Source organism: Pleurodeles waltl, chromosome 12 (assembly GCF_031143425.1).
Source record: "Pleurodeles waltl isolate 20211129_DDA chromosome 12, aPleWal1.hap1.20221129, whole genome shotgun sequence".
Classification (NCBI taxonomy): Eukaryota; Metazoa; Chordata; class Amphibia; order Caudata; family Salamandridae; genus Pleurodeles; species Pleurodeles waltl.
In genome coordinates this window covers 56,786,647-56,808,431 of record NC_090451.1, presented here as the reverse complement: position 1 = coordinate 56,808,431, position 21,785 = coordinate 56,786,647, and the positions used below count along the sequence as shown (strand labels likewise).

Genomic DNA, 21,785 nt, shown 5'->3' with positions numbered 1-21,785 from the left:
ACTACAGTTACCTCTGGACAGCCCAAGCTGCTAGAACACTGCCTACATATCACTAATAAGGGATAACTGGACCTGGTATAAGGTGTAAGCACCTTATTTACCCACTACAAACCAGGCCAGCCTACTACAGAGACCCCTGGTGTACCAATGCCCTGGGTACGATATATACTAGGGACTTATAATGGATCAGTATGTTAATTGTGGATGTGAAAGTTAACTAAATTTAGGGGAGCGAGCACCGTCACTGGGGTCCTGGGTAGCAGGGTCCCAGTGAACCACAGTCCAAGCACACTGACCGAGCAAAAAGCAAAATGTGCGGTTAAGTGTGCTAGAAAGTTGGCACTTTCCTACATACCCTTCCTAACCAGTGTCTTTAATACTAGGATACCAATCTAAGTGGTTAAAGATTGTGCTTTCTCATCTCAACAAGAGCCATCATGAAGTGCAGACCAGCATGTGATGGATCCTGAGGGTTAGGTCTGTTGCCTATATGGGCATAGAGAAGATATATACAGTGAGATACGGCGGTTTTGATGATAAAGCCTGCATCTCACTACTATCCTGGCAGATGTGATCACCACTATAAAGGCTGGAGGAAGAAAACAACTTCTTAACAAGTGGGTCCAGCCTCTTGGATTCCCTATCCAGGGTAGCGGAAGGGAAGGCACCAGAGGAAGTGGAGGCCTGTACCACCAAGCTCTCCAGGGTGGGGTGTTGGGTGAGGAAACTAGGGTCAGTTGGAACTGGTCTATGGCGGCAGCCGATTGCCCTATTCACAGGAGCCCCTGTGCTGGGTTTGGACCACGTTCCCAGAAGGACATCTGTGAGGGCTTCATTGAAGGGTAACATCGGCTCAGATGTAGCAACCCCTGGCTGAAGCACCTCAGTCACGAGATTAGTCCTGACTGGCACCGTAGGCAAGTCTAGGTCCAAGAACTCAACTGCCCTACGCACCACCATGGCATAAGATGCCCTCCTCCTCCGTAGTCACAGCAGGAGGAGAAAGCATGCTAGTATCTGGAGAAGTATCCAGCTCACTGGCTTCCCCTAGATCCTTGTACCAGTCCTCATGCTCCAATCCATATTCGAAAGGGTCCTCAGACCCCTCCCATTCCTCACCTGTGCCTGGCTGTTCCAAATAAGCCTCACACACTGATCTGGGTCTAATGGGTACCAAAGTCAGAATCTGTGTCGCATGACGTTGTTCCGGCTCCACATCATCCGGAATGAGGATGGGGCTACCACTACCAGTGGGCACCGGTGGTGGAGGAAGCATCAACGTCGGGCCGGGCACCGGAGGAGGTCGACTGACAACCCAGCACCGGTCCAGATCCACTATCGGATCCTGGGGTCCCCAACGGCACCAAAGCCGCCGATGTCTAATCTTATGGGGCCCCTGCTGATCATGCGGGGCCCAAAGACCCACTCGAGGGTGCAGCCGACTCAAAAAGACAGGTGCAGAGCCTCAAATTCCTTCATTTGAGCGGGAGTCGCTCTGGTTTCCGGAAAGGGGGAAGATGCAGAGTTGACCCTGGAGACAGCTCTGCAGAGCCTTGCTCGGAACGTCAACGTTCCGTGGACGCCTCGTCAGTCGAAGCTTGGACAACTTTTTGTGCCTCTTACCTGAATGCCCCGATGACCTCTAATGCATGGAAGATCACTTGGGGGCTCCTGGGGCAGTGCCGCAACGTCCTAGGGTGGGACTGTGATCTGAGTCGCGCCGACCGATGACGGCTGCCGGGCCGCTAGAAGTTTGAGAGAGATAGCTCTCTCTCTCTCTCTCTCTCTCTTTCAAGGCCTTCAGAGCCCTGGCCCGACAGTCGCATGATTTTGCATCATGGTCCTTCGAGTACCAGAGACAAACTTTGTGCGTATCACTGACCAACATGGCGCGTTGACATGCACCACACGGTTCGAATCCAGTCTTCCTCCAAGTCATTCACACAGACAATCGAAAAAGTCTTTGACAAAACGTCAAAAAAAGGGTAGCTCTATCCGGCCGCGCTTAACCCGCGCAAAAGGAAAAGAACTGACATACGCGCGCCGGGGTGGTGCCTATATAGAAGACTGCCGTCACAGACCGCTCCAATGACGCGGACGACGCACGCGGATCCGAACAACGCCATACGGCGACATGGGCAGGGTACTGCTCAGCAGAAAATAAATTCCGGATTCGAAGTGGATGCCAGGGAATTCTAAGGTAAGGAATCTGCACCTAGATGTGTCTATCAGATGTGTTTAGCTGCACCATGACAGGGAGCTAATGGTGGCCTTTTACTGAATCTATCAGAATTGGGTGATTGAAGGAGGAGCGGCATGAAACTTAAGAAGTTGGGAAGTGAAGGGATTGGGAACAACAATCTTTCATCTCATTTAGTCTCAGCCTCCTGGATTGTTTCTTCTGTTGAAGTGAGTGGTGCCTGGAGCAAAAGAGGGGCGCTTGGATGCTGGGCTGCTACTTTTGCCCTATATCCTTCCAAAAGAAAAAAGTAGCGGAAGTTAATGGGCTAGCTAGGGTGCAGCTGGGACAGTAACAGCTTCTGTGAGAACATGCTATATCCCAGCACTCCAGCTCGAACCCTATATGGATCTAGGAGGCACTAGGGAACCTCCATCAGTCCTATCTGCTGCATGTCTCATCATCACGTGCATAGTAATAAGACAGTCACCTCATTAAGGAGTTTGGCTGTGTCCAGAAATCCGGTATCTGGCATTGGCAAACTCCTTTGTACCCATAACCATGCACCGAAGGAACGTCATAATGGAGAGACGAGACACAAAAAGCTACGCCATTCATAATTACATACAAATATGTCTATATAGGCTATATCTATGTGTGTCATAAGGACATCCTGTCAACTTCCTTTCATGACGTACATTTTGTCAAATATGGGCAGCAAAAGGGTTTAAAAGTAAACTTGTTAAATTCAGTTTAACGTATCACTCAATGCCACCAGTATCAACTCAAACAATGACTAACTTTGCCTTGTAAAATAATTAATCTTCTTTGTAATTTAATTTCACAGATCATCTTTCACATTTTTCAGATTATGGACATTTCACACAATTTGCAAACTATCAATTTCGTCCAATCCTCAAATTTCAAACACCACAAACCCAGGGTCCCCGATTTAGGAAATAAAAACAATCACAATTATAAAGCAGATGGCAAGCACCAACACCATTATTATAGACAAAAATGAGAATCAAAAACCGGAAATTCACAATTATAAAGCAGATGGCAAGCACCAACACCATTATTATAGACAAAAATGAGAATCAAAAACCGGAAATGAAAGCATAGCAGGGCTTGAAACATGTTTTGATGCAGACACCAGCAAAGTAAGGACCGAGAAAAATACAAAAGTAGGTCTGGGTTTAGCAAACCCTTCAGGCTTGTAAGCACCATGATCTGTGGAATTTAAAAGTAAAGCACAGCTGTGGAACGTACACACTCCCTAAAAACAACTACTTTTTAAAATGAATCAGATCAACATGATCTTCTATAATTCATGATTTCAGAGCCAAGATCTATGAAAAGTCATAGGGTGTGACATATATGATAACACAAATGCAGAACTATGTGTATCTTACATTTCAAATTATCATACAATTGCATAACTCTTTATGGACACAACTCGAAAAACAATCATAAAATAGACAAATTAATCAAAAGTAAATAACCTTCGAAACATAATGGAAACCTTCCAGAACTCGGCAACAGAGGAGTGACTGGATGAAAGCAGATGTAGATGGCTCGACTTCTGAAGGGGAAGGTGTGACAGCATTCATAGATGGGCTCTTTAACAAATTAAGATAAACGGAAACTCGCTGCAGCAAACATATTGTACTAAACTATTCACGGAGGTCGAGCCCTTTTCAAGCAGAAGAGTCTAGATCTACTAGCAAGCAGACTGTGAGGCCTTTATTTAAACTTCAGTTAACATACAAACTGCATCCACCATTCCATTAACTAAAGGTCAGAATACATATGTTTTTCATGTAGAATGTAAACAAAAGGATTGCAATGACAAGCTAAAACTGCCAAGTTGGAGAAAAAAAAAAGTCAGGACTGACAGTCTGTTTTACGTTTGTATACAACAGACTGCGTTCTATTTGCAGTTTTAGGTTTTTTGTTTAGGTTGCTTTCAGTCTTGAATTAGGGAGCAGGACCCTGGGTTGCCAAATGAACATTGAAGTTATGATTTGTTTTATATTGTTTACCTGCAAGCATGAGTTGGAAGGTCTTTTGTATAATAGGTATCTTCTTCATCTTCTTCAAAATTCAGCTCTGCTAGCAGTTGGCTAGTCTTTGCAACATCATCAACAGCACCATTCTGCAAAACGCCATCAGGTCCATTAACCTGCAGAGAAAAATAATAACTATTCAAGAATGTAGTTTATCCAATTAATGAAATAGCTTTCATCAGCCTACTAACAGTGGCAGTTCGGTTTGGTATGGGTACTCGGTGAGAGACGAAGGACGCAGCAAGCCAACCTGACCCCGGGACCGGCACCAGGATGCAACGGGGTGCCAGCAGCAGCCAAGCTGAGCCGCGGACCAACCTGGACCCATTAGAAGTAGACTCGGACCCGCCTGCACTGCCTAGCTCAGCAGCAACCAGCAGGTTGCGGGTCACACAAGTGATAAACCGCAAAGTGGGTGTAGGAGCGTTGGACATGACGTGGGTCCCCGCTCCACCCATTGTGGTCCTACTGCCATCACAACGCACATCGAAATACATTGAAGTGCCAAGCAGGGCGGTACGGAACTAAGCCAGAGCTCACAGCAAGGAAGTCCCTGCCTGCCTGACTTGTCCTGAACTGCCTGATCTCCTCCGGCAAGCGCCCTAGCCCCATCCCCGATTCTCGGCTCCCTCTCCTTCCTCATTCCTCATTCCTCCACCCCCCCCTACTACTCCCTCCTGAGGAGTATAGTGAGGCAAGTGTGGGAGGGGGTGCAGGAGGTGAGCAGAGGCACAGGAGGAGGGTGGGTGGCACGTGGGTGTGGGGAGGGAGACAGGGAAGGCAGGAGGGGGCTGTGCCGGCTCTGAGAGACCTGGATTTAGACTGAGAAAGGCAACTTAAACAAGGCAATCCAACAAGGCAAGAGGAGCGTTTGTTAAGCTGCACAGTTCTGAGTATCACTGAACGCAGTTGGACGTTTGGACATCACAGCATTACAGCACTACAGCAGGTCTGCACAGTTTGCGCAAGCACAGCAGCCGTAGGCGGCGGCTGCTGCTAAGGGAGAACCCCGGCCCCCCACGGAGGAAGCCCAGTGAGGTTTAGGTGCGGCTTGCAGAGGAAACTGGCGAGACCCACTCGCCATTGGAGTGCGGCTGCAAGACTCTTGAGGCAGTGGGCGCCATAAGTGAGGGGCTCCTGTCTCAATCCCAGCCTCAAACCAACAGCTCAGTATCAATCCATAGGACCTTCAGGATCCAACAAGTAGCTGGCATTTAGTAGGATCATCCAGCTTATTCAAGTTCACTAAGACTGTCCAAGCACTCTGCAGGGTGTAGTAGCGTGCTTGTGCCCTCCTTGCCCCGAGGTCTGCAGCAGCAAACACCAAATCAATAGAACCACAAGGAACAATAGCACAGAAGGCCTGGGCTGAGGGCGTGGTGGCGCTCATTGTGCTCAACTGTGAGGATGAAGTGGCAAGATGCAAGCAGCAAGAGACGAGTGGCAAAGGGCCACCAATCACTAGTAAATCACTAGTGAACCAGTTGGATCCAATCTACTCATATCTATAACTCCTCACATCTTCTATTAGGCGCCAACACTGCAAAGCCATACTACCCACTTGAGCAAGTTGTGCAACAAGAAGGCCTAGTAGATCGAGCAGGTCCATTACGCTTCTGGAAGACGGGCAGACACAGAAACAAGGAGTGCAGAATAAACAAGAAAATTGGAAAGGAGACAGAGCTATCAAAATATTCAGGGGCTGTTGGTAACCAGAACATAGGATCTTTACCACCCTCAGGGTTCACAGATAGACGAGAAGGCAACCCAATATAGCAAAACACATCCCGCCTGTCCTAGCGCTTTAGGCCCCACGAGGATCAAAGTCATTGATACGGAAACTACAGAAATTAATTGTCAAGAAGGAAAAGACAAGGGCCTGCATGCTAAGGTTGCCCAATCGCCCATAGTCCAGAAGAATCATAAGACAGGACTCTAACGAAAGGTTCTGAACACAAGGAAATCATATATACATAACTACTTTACAAGAGCAAGGAGTGGAGCCGGAGAACCCAACAACCTTGTGGCTAATAAATCACATAAATGGTGCTTCTCACTAGACCTCCCAATCCAACATTGGATACTCCAAGTAGCCCACCAGGATGTGCTGGAGACGTGATAGGCTCCAGCCTGGAATCCTCAGCAATAGGTGAACTGTTAGATCTGGTAGATACCGCAGATACTACAAGGCAAGAAAGTAACAATTTCCTCAACAATCTTGGCAGCCTACCTAGTTCCAATGCTTGCCCAGCAGGACATGACTGTGGAACCGAGGAAACTAAAACAGCCTCCTCTGCATCAACCTGCCTTCATTTGGTTAAAAGGAAGGCCGATCCTGTAAAAAAACAAAAAAACAAATGGCAACTAGTGGCAGAGATTCACCGGCCAGAGGATTCACTAAAAGGAGAGTACCTATCTATGTGTATGAAAGCCTAGGCAACAGCCAGTCCTGCTCTACCTCTAACAAGGCACAAAGGAAGGGCCCTTGGCATCCTTTTTGACACCAGAACTGAATGAGTGCGTCCCTCAGGAACCCAGCGTGGAATTGCCAGGAAGCGGCAATGAGACAAGGGGGAGGCTAGAAGTGTCCACGGGGGAGGAAAAACCAGCTAAACAACAAAAAGGGAGCAGAGGGTAAACCAGATCATATTATAAATACGATCAATGCATATCTTCTCGCAGCAGTTAAAGCACTTACCTGGCAATCACATAAGATGGAGATTCATCTAGAATTTACCCACATACTGGCCCAAAGCATACTTGCACTTGACAATAAATTGAATCTATTAAGTGGTAAGCCAGACAAACTAGGTAACAGATGGCAGGCTGACAATATGTCTAAAGGGACCCACAATGACGAAATATCAACCCTACCTGAGCTACTAGTTTGTCTCATTCAATACTGCAAAACTGGAGACGAACCCAACAAAATGGAAAACGCGTCCCCCAGTGAAAAAGCAGTGGACATGGTGCCCTTTGAGCCTACCTACAAAAGGGGACCCTTTGCTTCTACTGAATCATTACTTGAAAGGGAATCCTCAACACTCACAGAAGGTGAAGAAGGTAGCAAGGAGATGGAATCAGACAACATGCAACTAAGTATAACATACATAAAGCAGTCGACCACTGCTGACATCAAGGTAGGCGGAAACAGTATAGAAGAGCAAGACTCTGGGGAAACCACCAAGACATTGTTCCTGGTATCAGATTCGCGCAATCAGCAACTAAGAAGACAGAAGAAGAAATTGAAAAAAATCTCAAAGTTGCAAAAAAAACACAAGCAGATTGAACTGCACAGGAAAGGCATCACAGGCCTCGGGGTTATGCCAGTTCAGCTGGAGACCTATCCAATCTTACAGCAGAAATGACCATCTACTCTCGCTCCCGAAACTTGCTCCAACACACAACCCATTCTAGATCTGGGGGAGGACCGTGGCGGAAAAGGAAAAAAACAACCCCTAACGGGCAAACACGAGGATAGTAGCAGCTCAACCTTGGCGGCAGGGGATAGAGCAAGTTCCCTCCCGGAGCTCCACAATGGTGAAGGACATGTAAGGGTCACAAAGGTCTCAATCACAAACTGGTATCCTCACAGTCAGGTGTTCTAGAACCTGCACTGGTGATAGAACAATTTTGTATGGGTGGGGGGTGGCGAAGCTCCCCTGGGAGCAGACGCTGTGAAGAAGAAACCTATGAATCATAAGCCTTTACTGAAGGATGGGATAAGCACCACTGTAGGTTTAATCCAAGACTCAAAGAATGAAGAACAAATTCTGTACAACAAACCTAACGGAGGCTATGATGATGCCTGTAACTGGGAAACAATCACAGGAAGAAGCCTCGCATGGATCAATTTGGCAAACAATCAGAATAGAATCGGAAGACTGGCGGGAGGAAAGCCGCCCAGTATCTACACAAGCAATCCCAGATTCCAGGCAACAATCACAGGAAGAACCTACAAAAGGTGCTTATAATCTAACAGAGAAGATCTCGGGGGGGGGGGCGGGGCGGGAGGCACGCCCTCTGGTAACCAGACAAGCAATCCCGGCAACAACACCAGAAGGAAACGTCTCAAAGTACGAACTATCAAAGAATTAGAATAGATCCCAAAGGGAGACAGGAGGCAAGCCCTCCGGGCACTAAGACATGGGAACTGGGACCATCAGGCCCACACACTGACACAGGAAATGAGACCATGTCCAGAAGCAACAGAGCAGGTACAGGAGTATCCATGAAGCAATGAATGAAACCATTCTACAGCATCCCACGTAGTCACCAGAGAGAACTCTGCCATGTATAGGTCTGAGAATGTACAGAACACTGTGGTACATTGAAATTAAATGCTGGAATTCCACAGGAATTAAAGGAACTGTCAGTTATTCGTCTCCCTTATATGCAACTCGAGGACCTTGGGATATACATATTAAATCAAATATACTTCAGCTCTTACATCATATACCAGCTTAAGTGTATCTCTCATCAGAGGATCTTTCAACAGTAAATTTTAACATACACATGGATCACCCAGAGAGTCTAAATTAACGACGTGGGCTGACCAGGGCACAGTAGAAAGAATATTCAAATATGAGTGCTTGTTGGAAAACTGGGGTATAAAAAACAGCAAGCCAGAAGACAACACCATCCTCAAGTTCTGGCCAGGGAACTTAAACCAGAATGCCAAATTAAGTCTGTCAGCGCCCTGCGAGGGACCCCAGCGATGAAACCTTTGAAAGTAGACAAGAAAGTTACACACCTGGCAAGGAACTTAGGAGGAACTCAAGTGAATAATGCATGCAATGATGTCAACAAGAGGGAAGGCAGGGACAGGGATTGGCTCCCTGAAGTTTGACCAAAGGGGAAATGCAGGTTTAGCAATAGAGGACCCCCTCCAAATGAAGCCAACAAGGTGATTGGGATACTCAGCTGGAATGTGGCTGGCTTGGCCACCCTCACTGCTAGCTCCAATATTGAAGGCATTTTAAGTAATGCAGATATACTATGCCTACAGGAAACATGGACGCCGGAGACCAAGCCCATAAAGGGCTTCTTAACTACACAATCTCCCGCACAAAATCTGTTTGGAAGATACATGGGTGGTCTTGCAACATACGTCATGCTAAACGTAGTAGTTAAGCTGGGGTCTTGGGAGAACTCGACCTGTAACGTGCATGTGATAACCATACACTGTCTAGCTCGCTCCAAAAAAAATTACACTAATATCCATAATAAATTTGTACATAAATACTAAGCAGGATAGCAAGAAGGCAAGGGTCAAATCTATACTGGAACTATTCAAGGAGTTCTTAAGATTACCCGGACCACGAATATCTAATTGCAGGAGATTTTAACACTCAGCACCTTAGTCAGGAGGAAGGTCTCGTCGGAGATTAAATAAAATCAAGCCTAGAAACCTTTTTTCAAGGAATATGACCTGAGAAACTCTAACTGCAGTAATACAGTAGCAGGCTCTCTGATCCCTACATTTAGAAAGATATCCACATTGGATTACATCTTCTTAAGACCAGCCTTACTACACAGATGTATATGCCATAAAGTGATGGGAAGATCAGAGAGTGATCACAACCCACAGAAAGAGATTGGCCTCCAAGCACAGAGACTCTTGTCCTACAAAACCAGCGGGCTGCAACTATCAACCAAGCTGTGCCCCTGGACAAAAGGGATCAAATGGAGCTTGCCATGCAAGAGGAAATATGATCTATGGAAGCAGGTCAATGGCCCATTAAAGCTGGGAAGTGGGGCAGGCAGAATTAGTGACCACTGGGCAAATATGATTCGGAATTTACATGAGTCACTATGCAGCTCTATGCACCAAGGTACTGCAGGTAGCAAGAGACAAAACAGCTAGGTTCACAACAGCTAGGGAATACAGACAGTAAGTGGAAATGCAGGCAGGCAGAAGCATACTGCAGAAGGAATAAATCCCCCAAAAGCAGAAGCTTTTAGGAGGTTGGTGAGGAAAGATTACAAAAAAGCAATATGGGAAGTGAAACAAAAGGAGATTGAAGAAAGCTGGATCCACCAACATGCATTATAACCACTGCGCGAAAGTAAAGAATTTTGGGACTATATCAACTCTACTCCATGGAACAACAAGTAAGGATAATGAGATATCAGCCAGCACGTGGGAATCCCATGTAGGCAATCTTTACGCAGACCCAGAACACTACAGCCCTGAGCACCACAGGGTGGCTACACGATCTGGATGGCCCTGTAGATAAGGCACTAGAAACCACAACTAAATCAGTGAAAACAGTGATCGGCAACATCTGGAGGGATGGAGCTCCAGGACCAAATTGCCTCACAGGGTGCATATTCAGAGATGACCAAAATTATTGGGCTAAACCCTTGAACACCCTCTTCAACTACTGCTTACATCATTCTGTGGTCCCAGAGGAATGGAAAGGCTCAATATTGCACCCAATCTATAAAAAAAAGGAGACTTCAATCTTCCAGAAAACTATAGGCCCTTCTGTATGTGGATGGCAAAGCCTATGCAAGGGTATTACAAGAGCCGGAAAAATGGATCACAGAGAACACTATTATACCAATATACCAAACCGGCTTTAGACCTAGGTCTTCCACTTTAGACAACGTGCTAGCTATCTCAGAAAGCACTGAAACCATCGGCCCAGCCGCTGTATGTTTGCTATATAGACTATAGTGCGGCCTTTGATGGAGTGGTGAGCCATATCCTTTGGAAGAAGCTAGCAGCATGGAGGATACCAGAGAAACTGCTTGCTTCCAGAATCTCACTATACTCTGACACCTGGGTGAGAATCAAGATCACAAACTCACCTGCGACCAGAAAAATGAATACCAATAAAGGTTTAAAACAGGGCTGTGTCATTGCGCCCACCCTTTTCAACCTGTACACGGCAGACTTGAGAGCAGAATATGCCGAGAGGAAACACACTCCCCCCGAAATTGGGGAAGACCGAGCTCCCCATAATATATGCAATATGCAGACAACTTGGTGCTTCTTGCTCAGACCAGAATAGGTTTGAAAAGGGGTTTGGATATATTACACAGATACAATTAAAAGAATGATTTAAGGGCAAATGCGGCAAAAACCAAGGTGTTGGTCTTTGGTCATCAGGCCAAAAACATCAAAGAGTGAAAGCTTAGCCCACTAACAATACAAACAGAAGATAAATATCACTATCTCGGAGTCTGGTTATCAAATACAGGGATAACATCATACCAGGTAGCGGCAAAAAGAACTAAGGCGGAAAGAGCTACCTACGTCTTAACAAAACTCCACCTTCGGCTACAGTCACCAACAACTCAGGCAATCGGGAGGGTCATTAAAGAAAAACTACTCCCGGCTATCACCTACGGACATTTGGCATTCCCTGGCAGGATAACTGCATCTTTAGACAAGTGCCAGATGAGAGCCTATAAGAACAAGTTACTTATCTTCAGTAACGCTTATTCTGGTGGATACAGTAGCTACCTGTGGATTCCTCACCCTATGAATTCGCCCAATGCCCCAGCATTCAACTGAAATTTTCTTCCTAGCTCTCCACATCGACGAGGACGTCACAATTGCACGGCTCTGCACGAGACTCCGGCTGACGTCATTGTGGCAATAAGAAGTCCTCGCCGGCGTACTGACTTCAGTTTCACAATTTTTTTACATGCCTTCGAGGCAAACAGGTGAATACCGACCTCACAAAAAGAATATATACCAACCCAAATACAAACCACAATATTTGTTTATATAAAAACACCAAAAACGTATATACATTTATAATAAAAAAGTCTTGGTTTGACCAATCAGGCAACAGGAAGGTGGGTGGGACTGTGAGGAATCCACAGGTAGCTACTCATCCACCAGAAAAAGCATTACCAAAGGTTAAGTAACTTGTTCTTCTGATGAATACAACTACCTGTGGATTCCTCACCTTATGAATAAAATCCCAAAGCAGTTCCGTACTTAGGGGTGGGTGCCTGACCGGTCAAACCAAGAACTCCTGCAAAACAGGACGCGCAAAATGGAGGTCCCTCCTCACTTCCGAGTCTAAGCAATTATGCTTTGCGAAAGTGTGGAGGGAAGCCCAAGTTGCGGCCTTACAAATTTCAGCAACTGGGACACCTCTAGCCAAGGCCGAAGTAGCAGACTTATCCATGGGGGAATGGGCCCCAATACCTTCAGGGGGAACCTTCTTTGCCAGTGAATAACAAATATTTATGCAAAGAATGACCCACCTGGAAAGGGTTCTATTGTGGATGGCCTTTTCCCTCATCTCACCCACATATCCAACGAAGAGTTGACCATCAACTCGAAAGTCTCTGGTCCTCTCAATGTAGAAACAGAGCCCTTTTAGGATCCAAGCGATTAAGTCTTTCCTCCTCCTTTGACGAATGAGGAGGAGGGTAAAAGGAGGAGTGATATAGACTGACCCATATGAAAGGGAGTGACTTTTTTGGGAAGGAAAGCTGCCCTGATTCTCAGCACCACCTTGTCAGCATAAAATGTTGTAAAAGGAGGTTTCACACAGAGCCTGAAGCTCACTCACACACTTAGCCGACGTGATAGCATTTAAGAAAACTGTTTTTAAAACTAAAAGCCTCAACGGGCAAAAATGTATAGGCTCAAACGGTGAACCCATTAAGAAAGTCAGAACCAAACTCAAATACCACTGAGACATGACAAACTGAGTGAAACTTGTTAGTCAAACCTTTCAGGAATCTAATAACTAAAGGGGACTTAAATAAGGAAGGCGGATCAGGAAGGCACAGGAAGGCCGACAGAGCAGATAAATAACCCTTCACAGTCGCAACTGCACATCCCTTCTGTGCCAAGGAAAGAGCAAAAAGTAAAACATCAGACAAATGGGCCTTTAAGGGATCAATTTGCCTTTCTCCACACCAAGCAACGAATTTTGACATGTTAGCATAGACATTCTTGGTGGAGTGGAGAGAAAAGGAACTCATATTGCCCCCCGTTCAATCTCCAGGCATGTAGGTGCAGGCTCTGGAGGTGGGGGTGTAGAACCTGCGACTGCGAGGAGAGGTCTGCCCTGTGAGGGAGATAGAGCGGAGGGCACAGTGAGAGTTGGAGACTGTGTACCATACCCTTCTTGGCCAATCCGGGGCTATTAAAATGACTTGAGCCCGATCTTTGCGAATCTTCCTCAGAACCCAAGGAATCAAGGGTTTGGGGGGTGGGGGGGCAGAAGGCGTAAAGCAACTGGTCGCACCAAGACACCAAAACGCATCCCCCAATGCTCCTTGCATCAGATACTGGAGGCTGCAGAAGGATGGGCAGTGTGTGTTCTCCTGAGTGGCAAACAGGTCTATTTGTGGGAATCCCCACATCCAAAAGATGTGAAGAACCAGGTCTGGATGGAGACACCACTCGTGATAGGCCGAGAAATGCTCACTGAGACTGTCCACATGTACGTTGAGAACTCCAGCCAGATGGTTTGCTACTATGCAAATCCGAGGGTCCTGATCCAAGGTACAGAGCCTTTCTGCAGAGAAGGTACGACCCTACACCTCCCTGCTTTTTGACGTACCAAATTGCAGTAGTGTTGTCCGTCAAGACTTGAACTGACTGGGACGGGAAGAAGACCTTGAGAGTCAGACGTATTGCCCGTAATTCTAACAGATTGATGTGAAACAGCTATTTCGCTGAAGACCAATGGCCCTTGATCTCTAAGTCCTCCAGATGAGCTCCCCACCCTAGAATGGAAGCATCTGTTATGACCGTGGCCACCGGAGGTGGGAGGCAAAACGGCCTTCCTTGGGAAAGGTTGCCGTCCACAGCCCACCATCTTAGATCCGCTGTAGCGTCTCTCTGGAGATCGTTATCGACTCCTCCAGATCCCCTTTGTGTTGAAACAATGGCTTGCAGAGGCATCACTGGAGAGCCCTCATGTGCCAACATGCACGAGTCACCAACAGAATGCAAGAAGCGAACAGACCGCTTCCTTATGAAACATTGGAATCAACACCTGAATGTCCTGAATACTCTGAGGCGGAGGGTAGGCCTGATTCAATGTTGTATCCAGTACTGCCCCTATGAACAGGAGGCGCTGAGAGGGCTCCAGGTGAGACTTGGGTACGTTTACCATAAAGCCCAGGTTGAACAACAACTGTGTTGTCATTTGCAAGTGATGCAGCACAAGCTCTGGGGACCCGGCTTTGATCAGCCAATCATCCAGGTAAGGGAATACAGATACTCCCTCCCTTCTGAGGTCCACTGCATCCACCGCCATCACCTTCGTAAAGACTCGAGGTGTGGAAGTAAGACCAAAAGAAAGGACCACAAACTGATAGTGTTGAGACCCTACCGCAAACCGGAGATACTTCCTGTGCGACTTCAGAATGGGGATATGAAAATAAGCATCCTGCAAGTCGACAGACACAAGCCAGTCTTCCTTGTTCAACGCCAGAAGCACCTGTGCTAGGGTCAGCATTTTGATTTTCTCCTGTTTGAGGAACCAATTCAAAATCCTCAGGTCCAGGATAGGCCTCAATCGACCATCCTTCTTGGGAATCTGGAAATACCTTGAATAGCATCCCTACACCTTTTCCTGCTCTGGAACCAACTCAACTGCATCCTTTAACAAAAGGACTTGCACCTCCTGCTGAAGCAACAGGCTTACTCACCCATGAAAGGTCCACAATAGCATCAGACTCCGAGCTAGACATTGGATTGATAGGCCAGACAGGGCATCCCTGTTCGAATTTTCAGCGCATACTATTGTGAATTACTACTGTGCTTCCCGCGCCTTTCTCACCCATGGAAAGCTGCTCTAGGGAAGTTTGGAATAGGCAACCACTCTGCCATGGCTGTGCCCGTGGACTGCACTCTAAAGGATGAGACTATACAACAACATCATGCACTTATCATTGGCACTCTAGTTTTAAGCTTTTAGATCTTCTGTAACTTAATTTTATCAGACTTTATAACTATCTGTTGCTTGAGCATCCACGCGGATATGCAGACAGCATTATAGGTAGAATACTCATATGTTCAATGTCATTAGACTTGATAACAAGGACTGGCATCTGATTTTAGCACACTTTGCACTCTTCACACCAACACTTGCAATTGAATGCAGTGAGGCTGAGGATCTTGCATATGTCTAGAAGTATTTCTATGGTAAAGTATTTGTATTGTATGCGATGAATTTAAGTAATTATGCAATAAAAGCTACTACTACTACTTTTTACTTTGTAAACGTGGCCCTGCATCACATTCTTGTGTTACAGGCAAACTCACATTTCAATGCTTCTCTTTTCTCTTATCATGGTTACACTCTGCAAGTAGGATAATACCAACTTTATAGAGAGCCAAACTTGGGGGTGGGGCTGTAGAAGGCTGGTAAACTGGACTGCAGTTTATTTTAAAACTGCCTCAACTTGTATTTCTCACACAGCTGATGTCAAATGAGAAATGAAACAAATATGTATGCAATTATGCTCTCTGAACGGCCAAAGCTATAAAAGTTAAACTTTACTCTGCCAAGTGGATTTGGCTTACACTCAACTGTTCACTGGATAGCCAGCACTTTCACTAGCCATTCCACATTTATGTCTTTTGTACATTTCAATCAACTCCACTCCCCACCCTAAATATCAGTGTTGTCTGAAAAGATATGGACACAAGTCCTGTTGCCCAATGTCAGTTATGGTGAGAGAAGAAAGGTGCACCTCTGATCAATAACTAAAGATCAATAACTCTTAAAAACGGCTCTCTGGGGCCACCATTCTGGTCAATCCATCAGAATCCCATGGACGATTAGGCAGAAAAAAAAAAAAAAACTAAAATACAATAAGAATAGCTACAAGTCATTCTCTGTTAGTCTACAACTTAAAGCCATATCCGTTATGTTTTTCCTATTTGATAAGGGATGAAGTTCATTTCTTTTTTTGCCTCCTCCTTTTTTCACTGCCTTTATGTCTTCTTAACATGCCAACACAATATCAGTAAGAGAGTGTGCTTTCCAAATGTGGACTTTGAAACTACTGATCATTTCACAATGCCTGGATACTCTTGTTTAGGGATCTCTCAGATAAAGGACCAGCCAGCATTTTCTCCATTACAATTGACCCCGCTTAGACCTTTAGGTATTACTATGGGTCAATTCAAAAATTTTAATTTTACAAATATAACCATCACACTCAAATATTATAATTATTGTTGACTGACACTGAATGCAAGATGTGCGACTTTCATGACCAACAGGAGGAGCCACCTATGAAATGGTGAAAATTAAAAATTGAACACCATTTTGTCATACCAACAACAGTCTGAAAAAAGCTCCTAGTGGTAGAAACTATTTTTAATAAAAAAAAAATATATATATATATATATTTAGGATTAGTAATTAATCGATGAGGCAACACAACAAAGGTGCAGTACGATGGAAGTAATGAAGCATTATGCTGTAACAACTTCAAAAGAGTAAAACTAGGCCTCTTTTTAGGATGTGTTTTAAATAGTAGCACCTCATCTATTCTTGAATTACAACACACATCTTCCTAGGCCCTTCGAGCCCTGGACCCAGCAGAAATACTGGACGTGCAGCTGAAAATGTCAGGCACAGTAGATACTTTGACAATACTGCTACAAGCTACGTTCTTAGTTAGGATTGTAAACATGAACCTTTGTGGTACAGTACAGCACCATACGCTAGTAGTAATGTACCTTCTGGTTTGTCTTATTCGAATAAGTTACTTACCTTCGGTAATGCTTTTTCTGGTGGATACAATAACTACCTGTGGATTCCTCACCTAAAGAATTCTCCCCTCGCTTAGCCCTCGCCGGAAATTTCTTGTAGCTCTGCACGTCGACGATGACGTCACAATCGCCCGACTCCACGCGACGCCACATGACGTCATCCAGGCAATAAGAAGCCCTCGTCGACGTGCAGACGTCAGTTATCACCATTTTTTACATGCCAAAGAGGCGAACAGGTTAAACCTAAAGAGTACACATTCATCCAGAATAGATGAAAATAAAACATTTAATATAAAACTCAGTTATGAATGCTCAATCCGAGACAGAAATAAATATATATGTATAAATCCCTTTCACTATCTTAATGTGCAAAGGAAAAGTATATACAATGAGTACAACTATATGCATGAAACAGCTATATACATATATTACAAGATCAAGGATGCGCACCCAAAGAGATCTTGGTTTGACCAGTCAGGCAACGGGGAGGTGGGTGGGTCCGTGAGGAATCCACAGGTAGTTATTGTATCCACCAGAAAAAGCGTTACCGAAGGTAAGTAACTTATTCTTCTGATGGATACACCTACCTGTGGATTCCTCACCTAAAGAATAGAGTCCCCAAGCAGTAAAACCTCCGGTGGTGGGTGCCCGAATGGTCAAACCAAGAAATCTTGCAGCACCGAGCGAGCAAAATGGCCAACCCTCCTATCCTCAGAGTCCAAACAGTAACGCTTGGCAAAAGTATGGAGGGACGCCCAAGTCGCTGCCTTGCAGATGCCGACCACAGGAACACCCCTACCCAAGGCCGAAGATGCCGACTTAGCTCTGGTGGAATGAGCTCTTATACCATCAGGGGGTTTCTTCTTTGCTAAAGAGTAACACATTTTAATGCAAAGAATGACCCACCTGGAGAGTGTTCTCTTGTGGACTGCCCTTCCTCTCCTCTTTCCCACGTACCAGATGAAGAGCTGATCCTCCAACCTGAAATCCTTTGTTCTGTCCACATAGAAGCTTAGCGCTCTCCTCGGGTCTAAGCGGTGTAGTCTTTCTTCTTCTTTCGAAGGATGAGGCGGAGGATAAAACGAGGAAAGAGTAATCGTTTGGGCCATATGAAAGGATGAAACAACCTTCGGTAGGAAAGCAGCCTTGGACCTCAACACCACCTTGTCCCCATAAAAAGATGTGTAAGAGGGAGGGTCTAACAGAAAGAGCCTGCAGCTCACTCACTCTTTTTGCGGAAGTAATTGCAACGAGGAAAACAGTCTTTAGGACTAATAACCTTAAAGGGCAAGAATGCATAGGCTCAAACGGTGAACCCATAAGAAATGTTAAGACTAGATTTAAATCCCACTGAGGCATAATGAAAGGAGTGGGAGGAAATTTGTTAATGAGACCTTTTAAAAATCTAAGTACTATAGGGGATTTGAATAGAGAAGGCTGGTCCGGAAGACATAGAAAGGCTGACAGGGCAGATAAATATCCCTTGACTGTAGCCACTGCACAACCCCTCTGTGCCAGAGATAAAGCAAAAGACAAGATATCCGATAAGTGGGCACGTAAGGGGTCAATTTGCCTCTCTCCACACCAATTCACTAATTTAGCCCACCTATTAGCGTAGATAGATTTAGTGGAGTGTCGCCTGGCCGATGGAATAATATCCGCTACGTCAGGTGGGAGAGAAAAGGAACTCAGGTTGCCCCGTTCAATCTCCAGGCATGAAGGTGCAGGCTCTGAAGGTGGGGGTGTAAAACCTGCCCCTGCGACTGCGAGAGGAGGTCTGCCCTGAGAGGAAGACGGAGTGGAGGGCATAGTGAGAGTTGGAGAAGGTCCGTGTACCATACCCTCCTTGGCCAATCCAGAGCTATTAAGATGACTTGAGCCCGGTCTTGGCGAATTTTCCTCAAAACTCGAGGAATCAAGGGTATGGGGGGGGGGGGAGGAAACGCGTAAAGCAACTGGTCGCACCAGGTCATCTGAAACGCGCCCCCCAACGCTCCTTGTACCGGATACTGGAGGCTGCAGAATAACGGGCAGTGCGAGTTCTCCCGGGTGGCAAACAGATCTATCTGAGGAAACCCCCACATCTGGAAGATTAGACGGACTTGATCCGGATGGAGACGCCACTCGTGATCGGTCGAGAAATGGCGACAGAGTATCCGCACGCTCATGAGTCCGGTCAGATGATTTGCTACCAAACAAATCTGATGGCCCTTTGCCCAGGACCAAAGCCGCAGAGCTTCTCTGCAGAGAAGATACGACCCTACACCTCCCTGTTTGTTTATATACCACATCGCGGTAGTATTGTCCGTCAGGACCTGAACCGACTGACCGCGAAGGGATGGGAGGAAGGCCTTGAGTGCAAGACATACAGCCTGCAACTCCAACAGATTTATATGAAAGATCTGTTCTACTGGAGACCAAAGACCTTTGATCTCCAGGTCCCCCAGATGAGCTCCCCACCCTAGAGTGGAAGCATCCGTTATTACTGTGGTCACCGGCGGAGGTTGCGAGAACGGCCTTCCTTGGGAAAGATTGCCGTCCGCAACCCACCATTTTAAATCCGTAGCAGCGTCCCCAGAGATCTTTACCGATCCTTCGAAATCCCCTTTGTGTTGAGACCACTGCTTCCGGAGGCACCACTGAAGAGCCCTCATGTGCCAGCGAGCATGAGTGACCAACAGAATGCAAGAAGCGAACAGTCCGAGCAGAGGTAGGACCTTGAGGACTGGAACAACCGCTCCACTTCAAAACATTGGAACCAATGCCTGAATGTCCTGAATCCGCTGAGGCGGAGGAAAGACACGATTCAATGTTGTATCCAGTACTGCCCCTATGAACAGGAGGCGCTGAGAGGGCTCTAGGTGAGATTTGGGCACATTCACTGAAAAACCCAGGTCGAACAACAACTGGGTTGTCGACCGTAGGTGACGCAACACGAGCTCCGGAGACTTGGCTTTGATCAACCAGTCATCTAGATAAGGAAATACTGCTATCCCCTTCCTTCTGAGCTCTGCCGCAACCACCGACATCACCTTTGTGAAGACTCGAGGTGCTGAAGTAAGACCAAATGGGAGGACTGCAAACTGATAGTGCTGAGACCCCACCACAAACCGGAGATACTTCCTGTGCGACTTGAGTATCGGGATACGAAAGTAAGCATCCTGCAAGTCGACAGACACCATCCAATCTCCATAGTTCAGCGCCAAAAGCACCTGAGCTAGGGTCAGCATCTAGAACTTCTCCTGTTTGAGGAACCAATTCAAGATCCTCAGGTCCAGGATTGGCCTCAACCGACCATCCTTTTTGGGGATCAGGAAGTATCTTGAGTAACAACCCTGACCCCTCTCCTGCTCTGGAACCAACTCCACTGCACCCTTTAAAAGGAGGACTTGAACCTCCTGTTCTAGTAAGAGGAGATGCTCTTCTGAACAGTAGGAAGGGAGGGAGGGGCGGGATGGGGGGCGGAAACTCCTGAAAGGGAAGGGCATAGCCTTTCCCCACAATGATGGTGACCCAGGAGTCTGATGTTATAACCTCCCACTTGTGGAGAAAGCTCAATAGCCTCCCCCCTACAGGAGTGGAGTGAGAAGGAATTGGTGGAAGTCTAAGGCTGCTTCCCATGCTGCACCCCTCCAGAGGAAGAGGCAGAGTGCTGCTGGGCAGCTCCTCTGGTCCGGACCATACCCCTCCCTCTGTAAGATCTATAGGAGAGAGCAGAGGCGGGTTGATGCTGGAATCTCCCTCGAAAGGAGGAGGAGGAACCACAACCAAATCCACTAAACCTCCTCAAAAGTCTGGAGGAAGCAGAAGAAGAGGCTTGCAAGCCTTAATACTTCGCAGTGGCCCTACTCTCCTTGAACCTCTCTAGAGCTGAGTCAGCCTTGGAGCCGAAAAGTTTATCGATATCGAAAGGAAGGTCCAAGAGCGTTGACTGTACATCAGAAGAGAATCCAGAGCTACGAAGCCAGGCTTGCCTCCTTGTAGCTACAGCAGTACCCATAGCCCTGGCAACAGTCAGTCGTATCTAACCCAGAATGAATAACTTGGGTTGCCGCTGCTTGAGCATCAGAAACCAGGCTCATTATTTCTTGGGGTACCTCAGTATGAGACTACTTTATTTCGTCCATCAGGGCGTAAATGTATCTCCCTAAAATACAGGTAGCATTAGTGGATTTCAAAGCCATGCTACATGACGAAAAAGCCTTCTTGGATGAAATGTCCATTTTTTTTTAGAGTCTCTATCTGAGGGCACAGCAGGAAATGATCCTGGGCAGACCGGGCTGAGCATGAAGCCTGAACCACCAGGCTTTCAGGAGTTGGGTGCGTGGAGAGGAAGCCTGGGTCAGCAGGAGCCACTCGATATCTTCGAGCCACAGATCTATTCACCGCCGAAGATGACATCGGCTTCTTCCAAATCTCCATGATTGGATCCAATAAGGCCCCATTAAAAGGCAGAAGAGGCTCTGCAGATGTTGAGGCAGGATGCAACACTTCCGTTAAAATGTTCGGCTTAGGCTCCGACACTGGCAAAGGGAGGTCTAAAAAGTCAGCTGCTTTCCTGATGACTGAATGAAATGTTGCAGCCTCCTCCGTATACTCTCCAGGTGATGACAAGTCCCATTCAGGAGAGGTGTCCAGACCACTAGCCGTGTCTAAGCCATGGAGATCTTCGACATTCCTCAATCTCTCCTTCTTCTAATGTCTGTCTCCGATATTCTTGTTCCTCAAGGAGGCGAAGAGCAAGCCTCCTCGAATGTAGTCTTTCCTCTATCCTCGACATGGCTTCAGCAGACGTCGAAGCCTGACGCCGCTCCTCGGATCC

At 46.5% G+C, this 21,785-nt stretch overlaps 1 protein-coding gene across 1 annotated transcript in view; it reads right to left on the bottom strand.

The window, feature by feature from the left end:
* The window catches only part of UPF1 (UPF1 RNA helicase and ATPase), a 493,404-nt gene that overhangs the window by 449,563 nt on the left and 22,056 nt on the right, over nucleotides 1–21,785 (bottom strand). Inside the window, exon 2 of the mRNA XM_069215891.1 lies at nucleotides 4,225–4,364. Within this exon, the coding sequence (XP_069071992.1) occupies nucleotides 4,225–4,364 (140 nt within the window). The remainder of the gene's footprint in view (nucleotides 1–4,224; nucleotides 4,365–21,785) is intronic.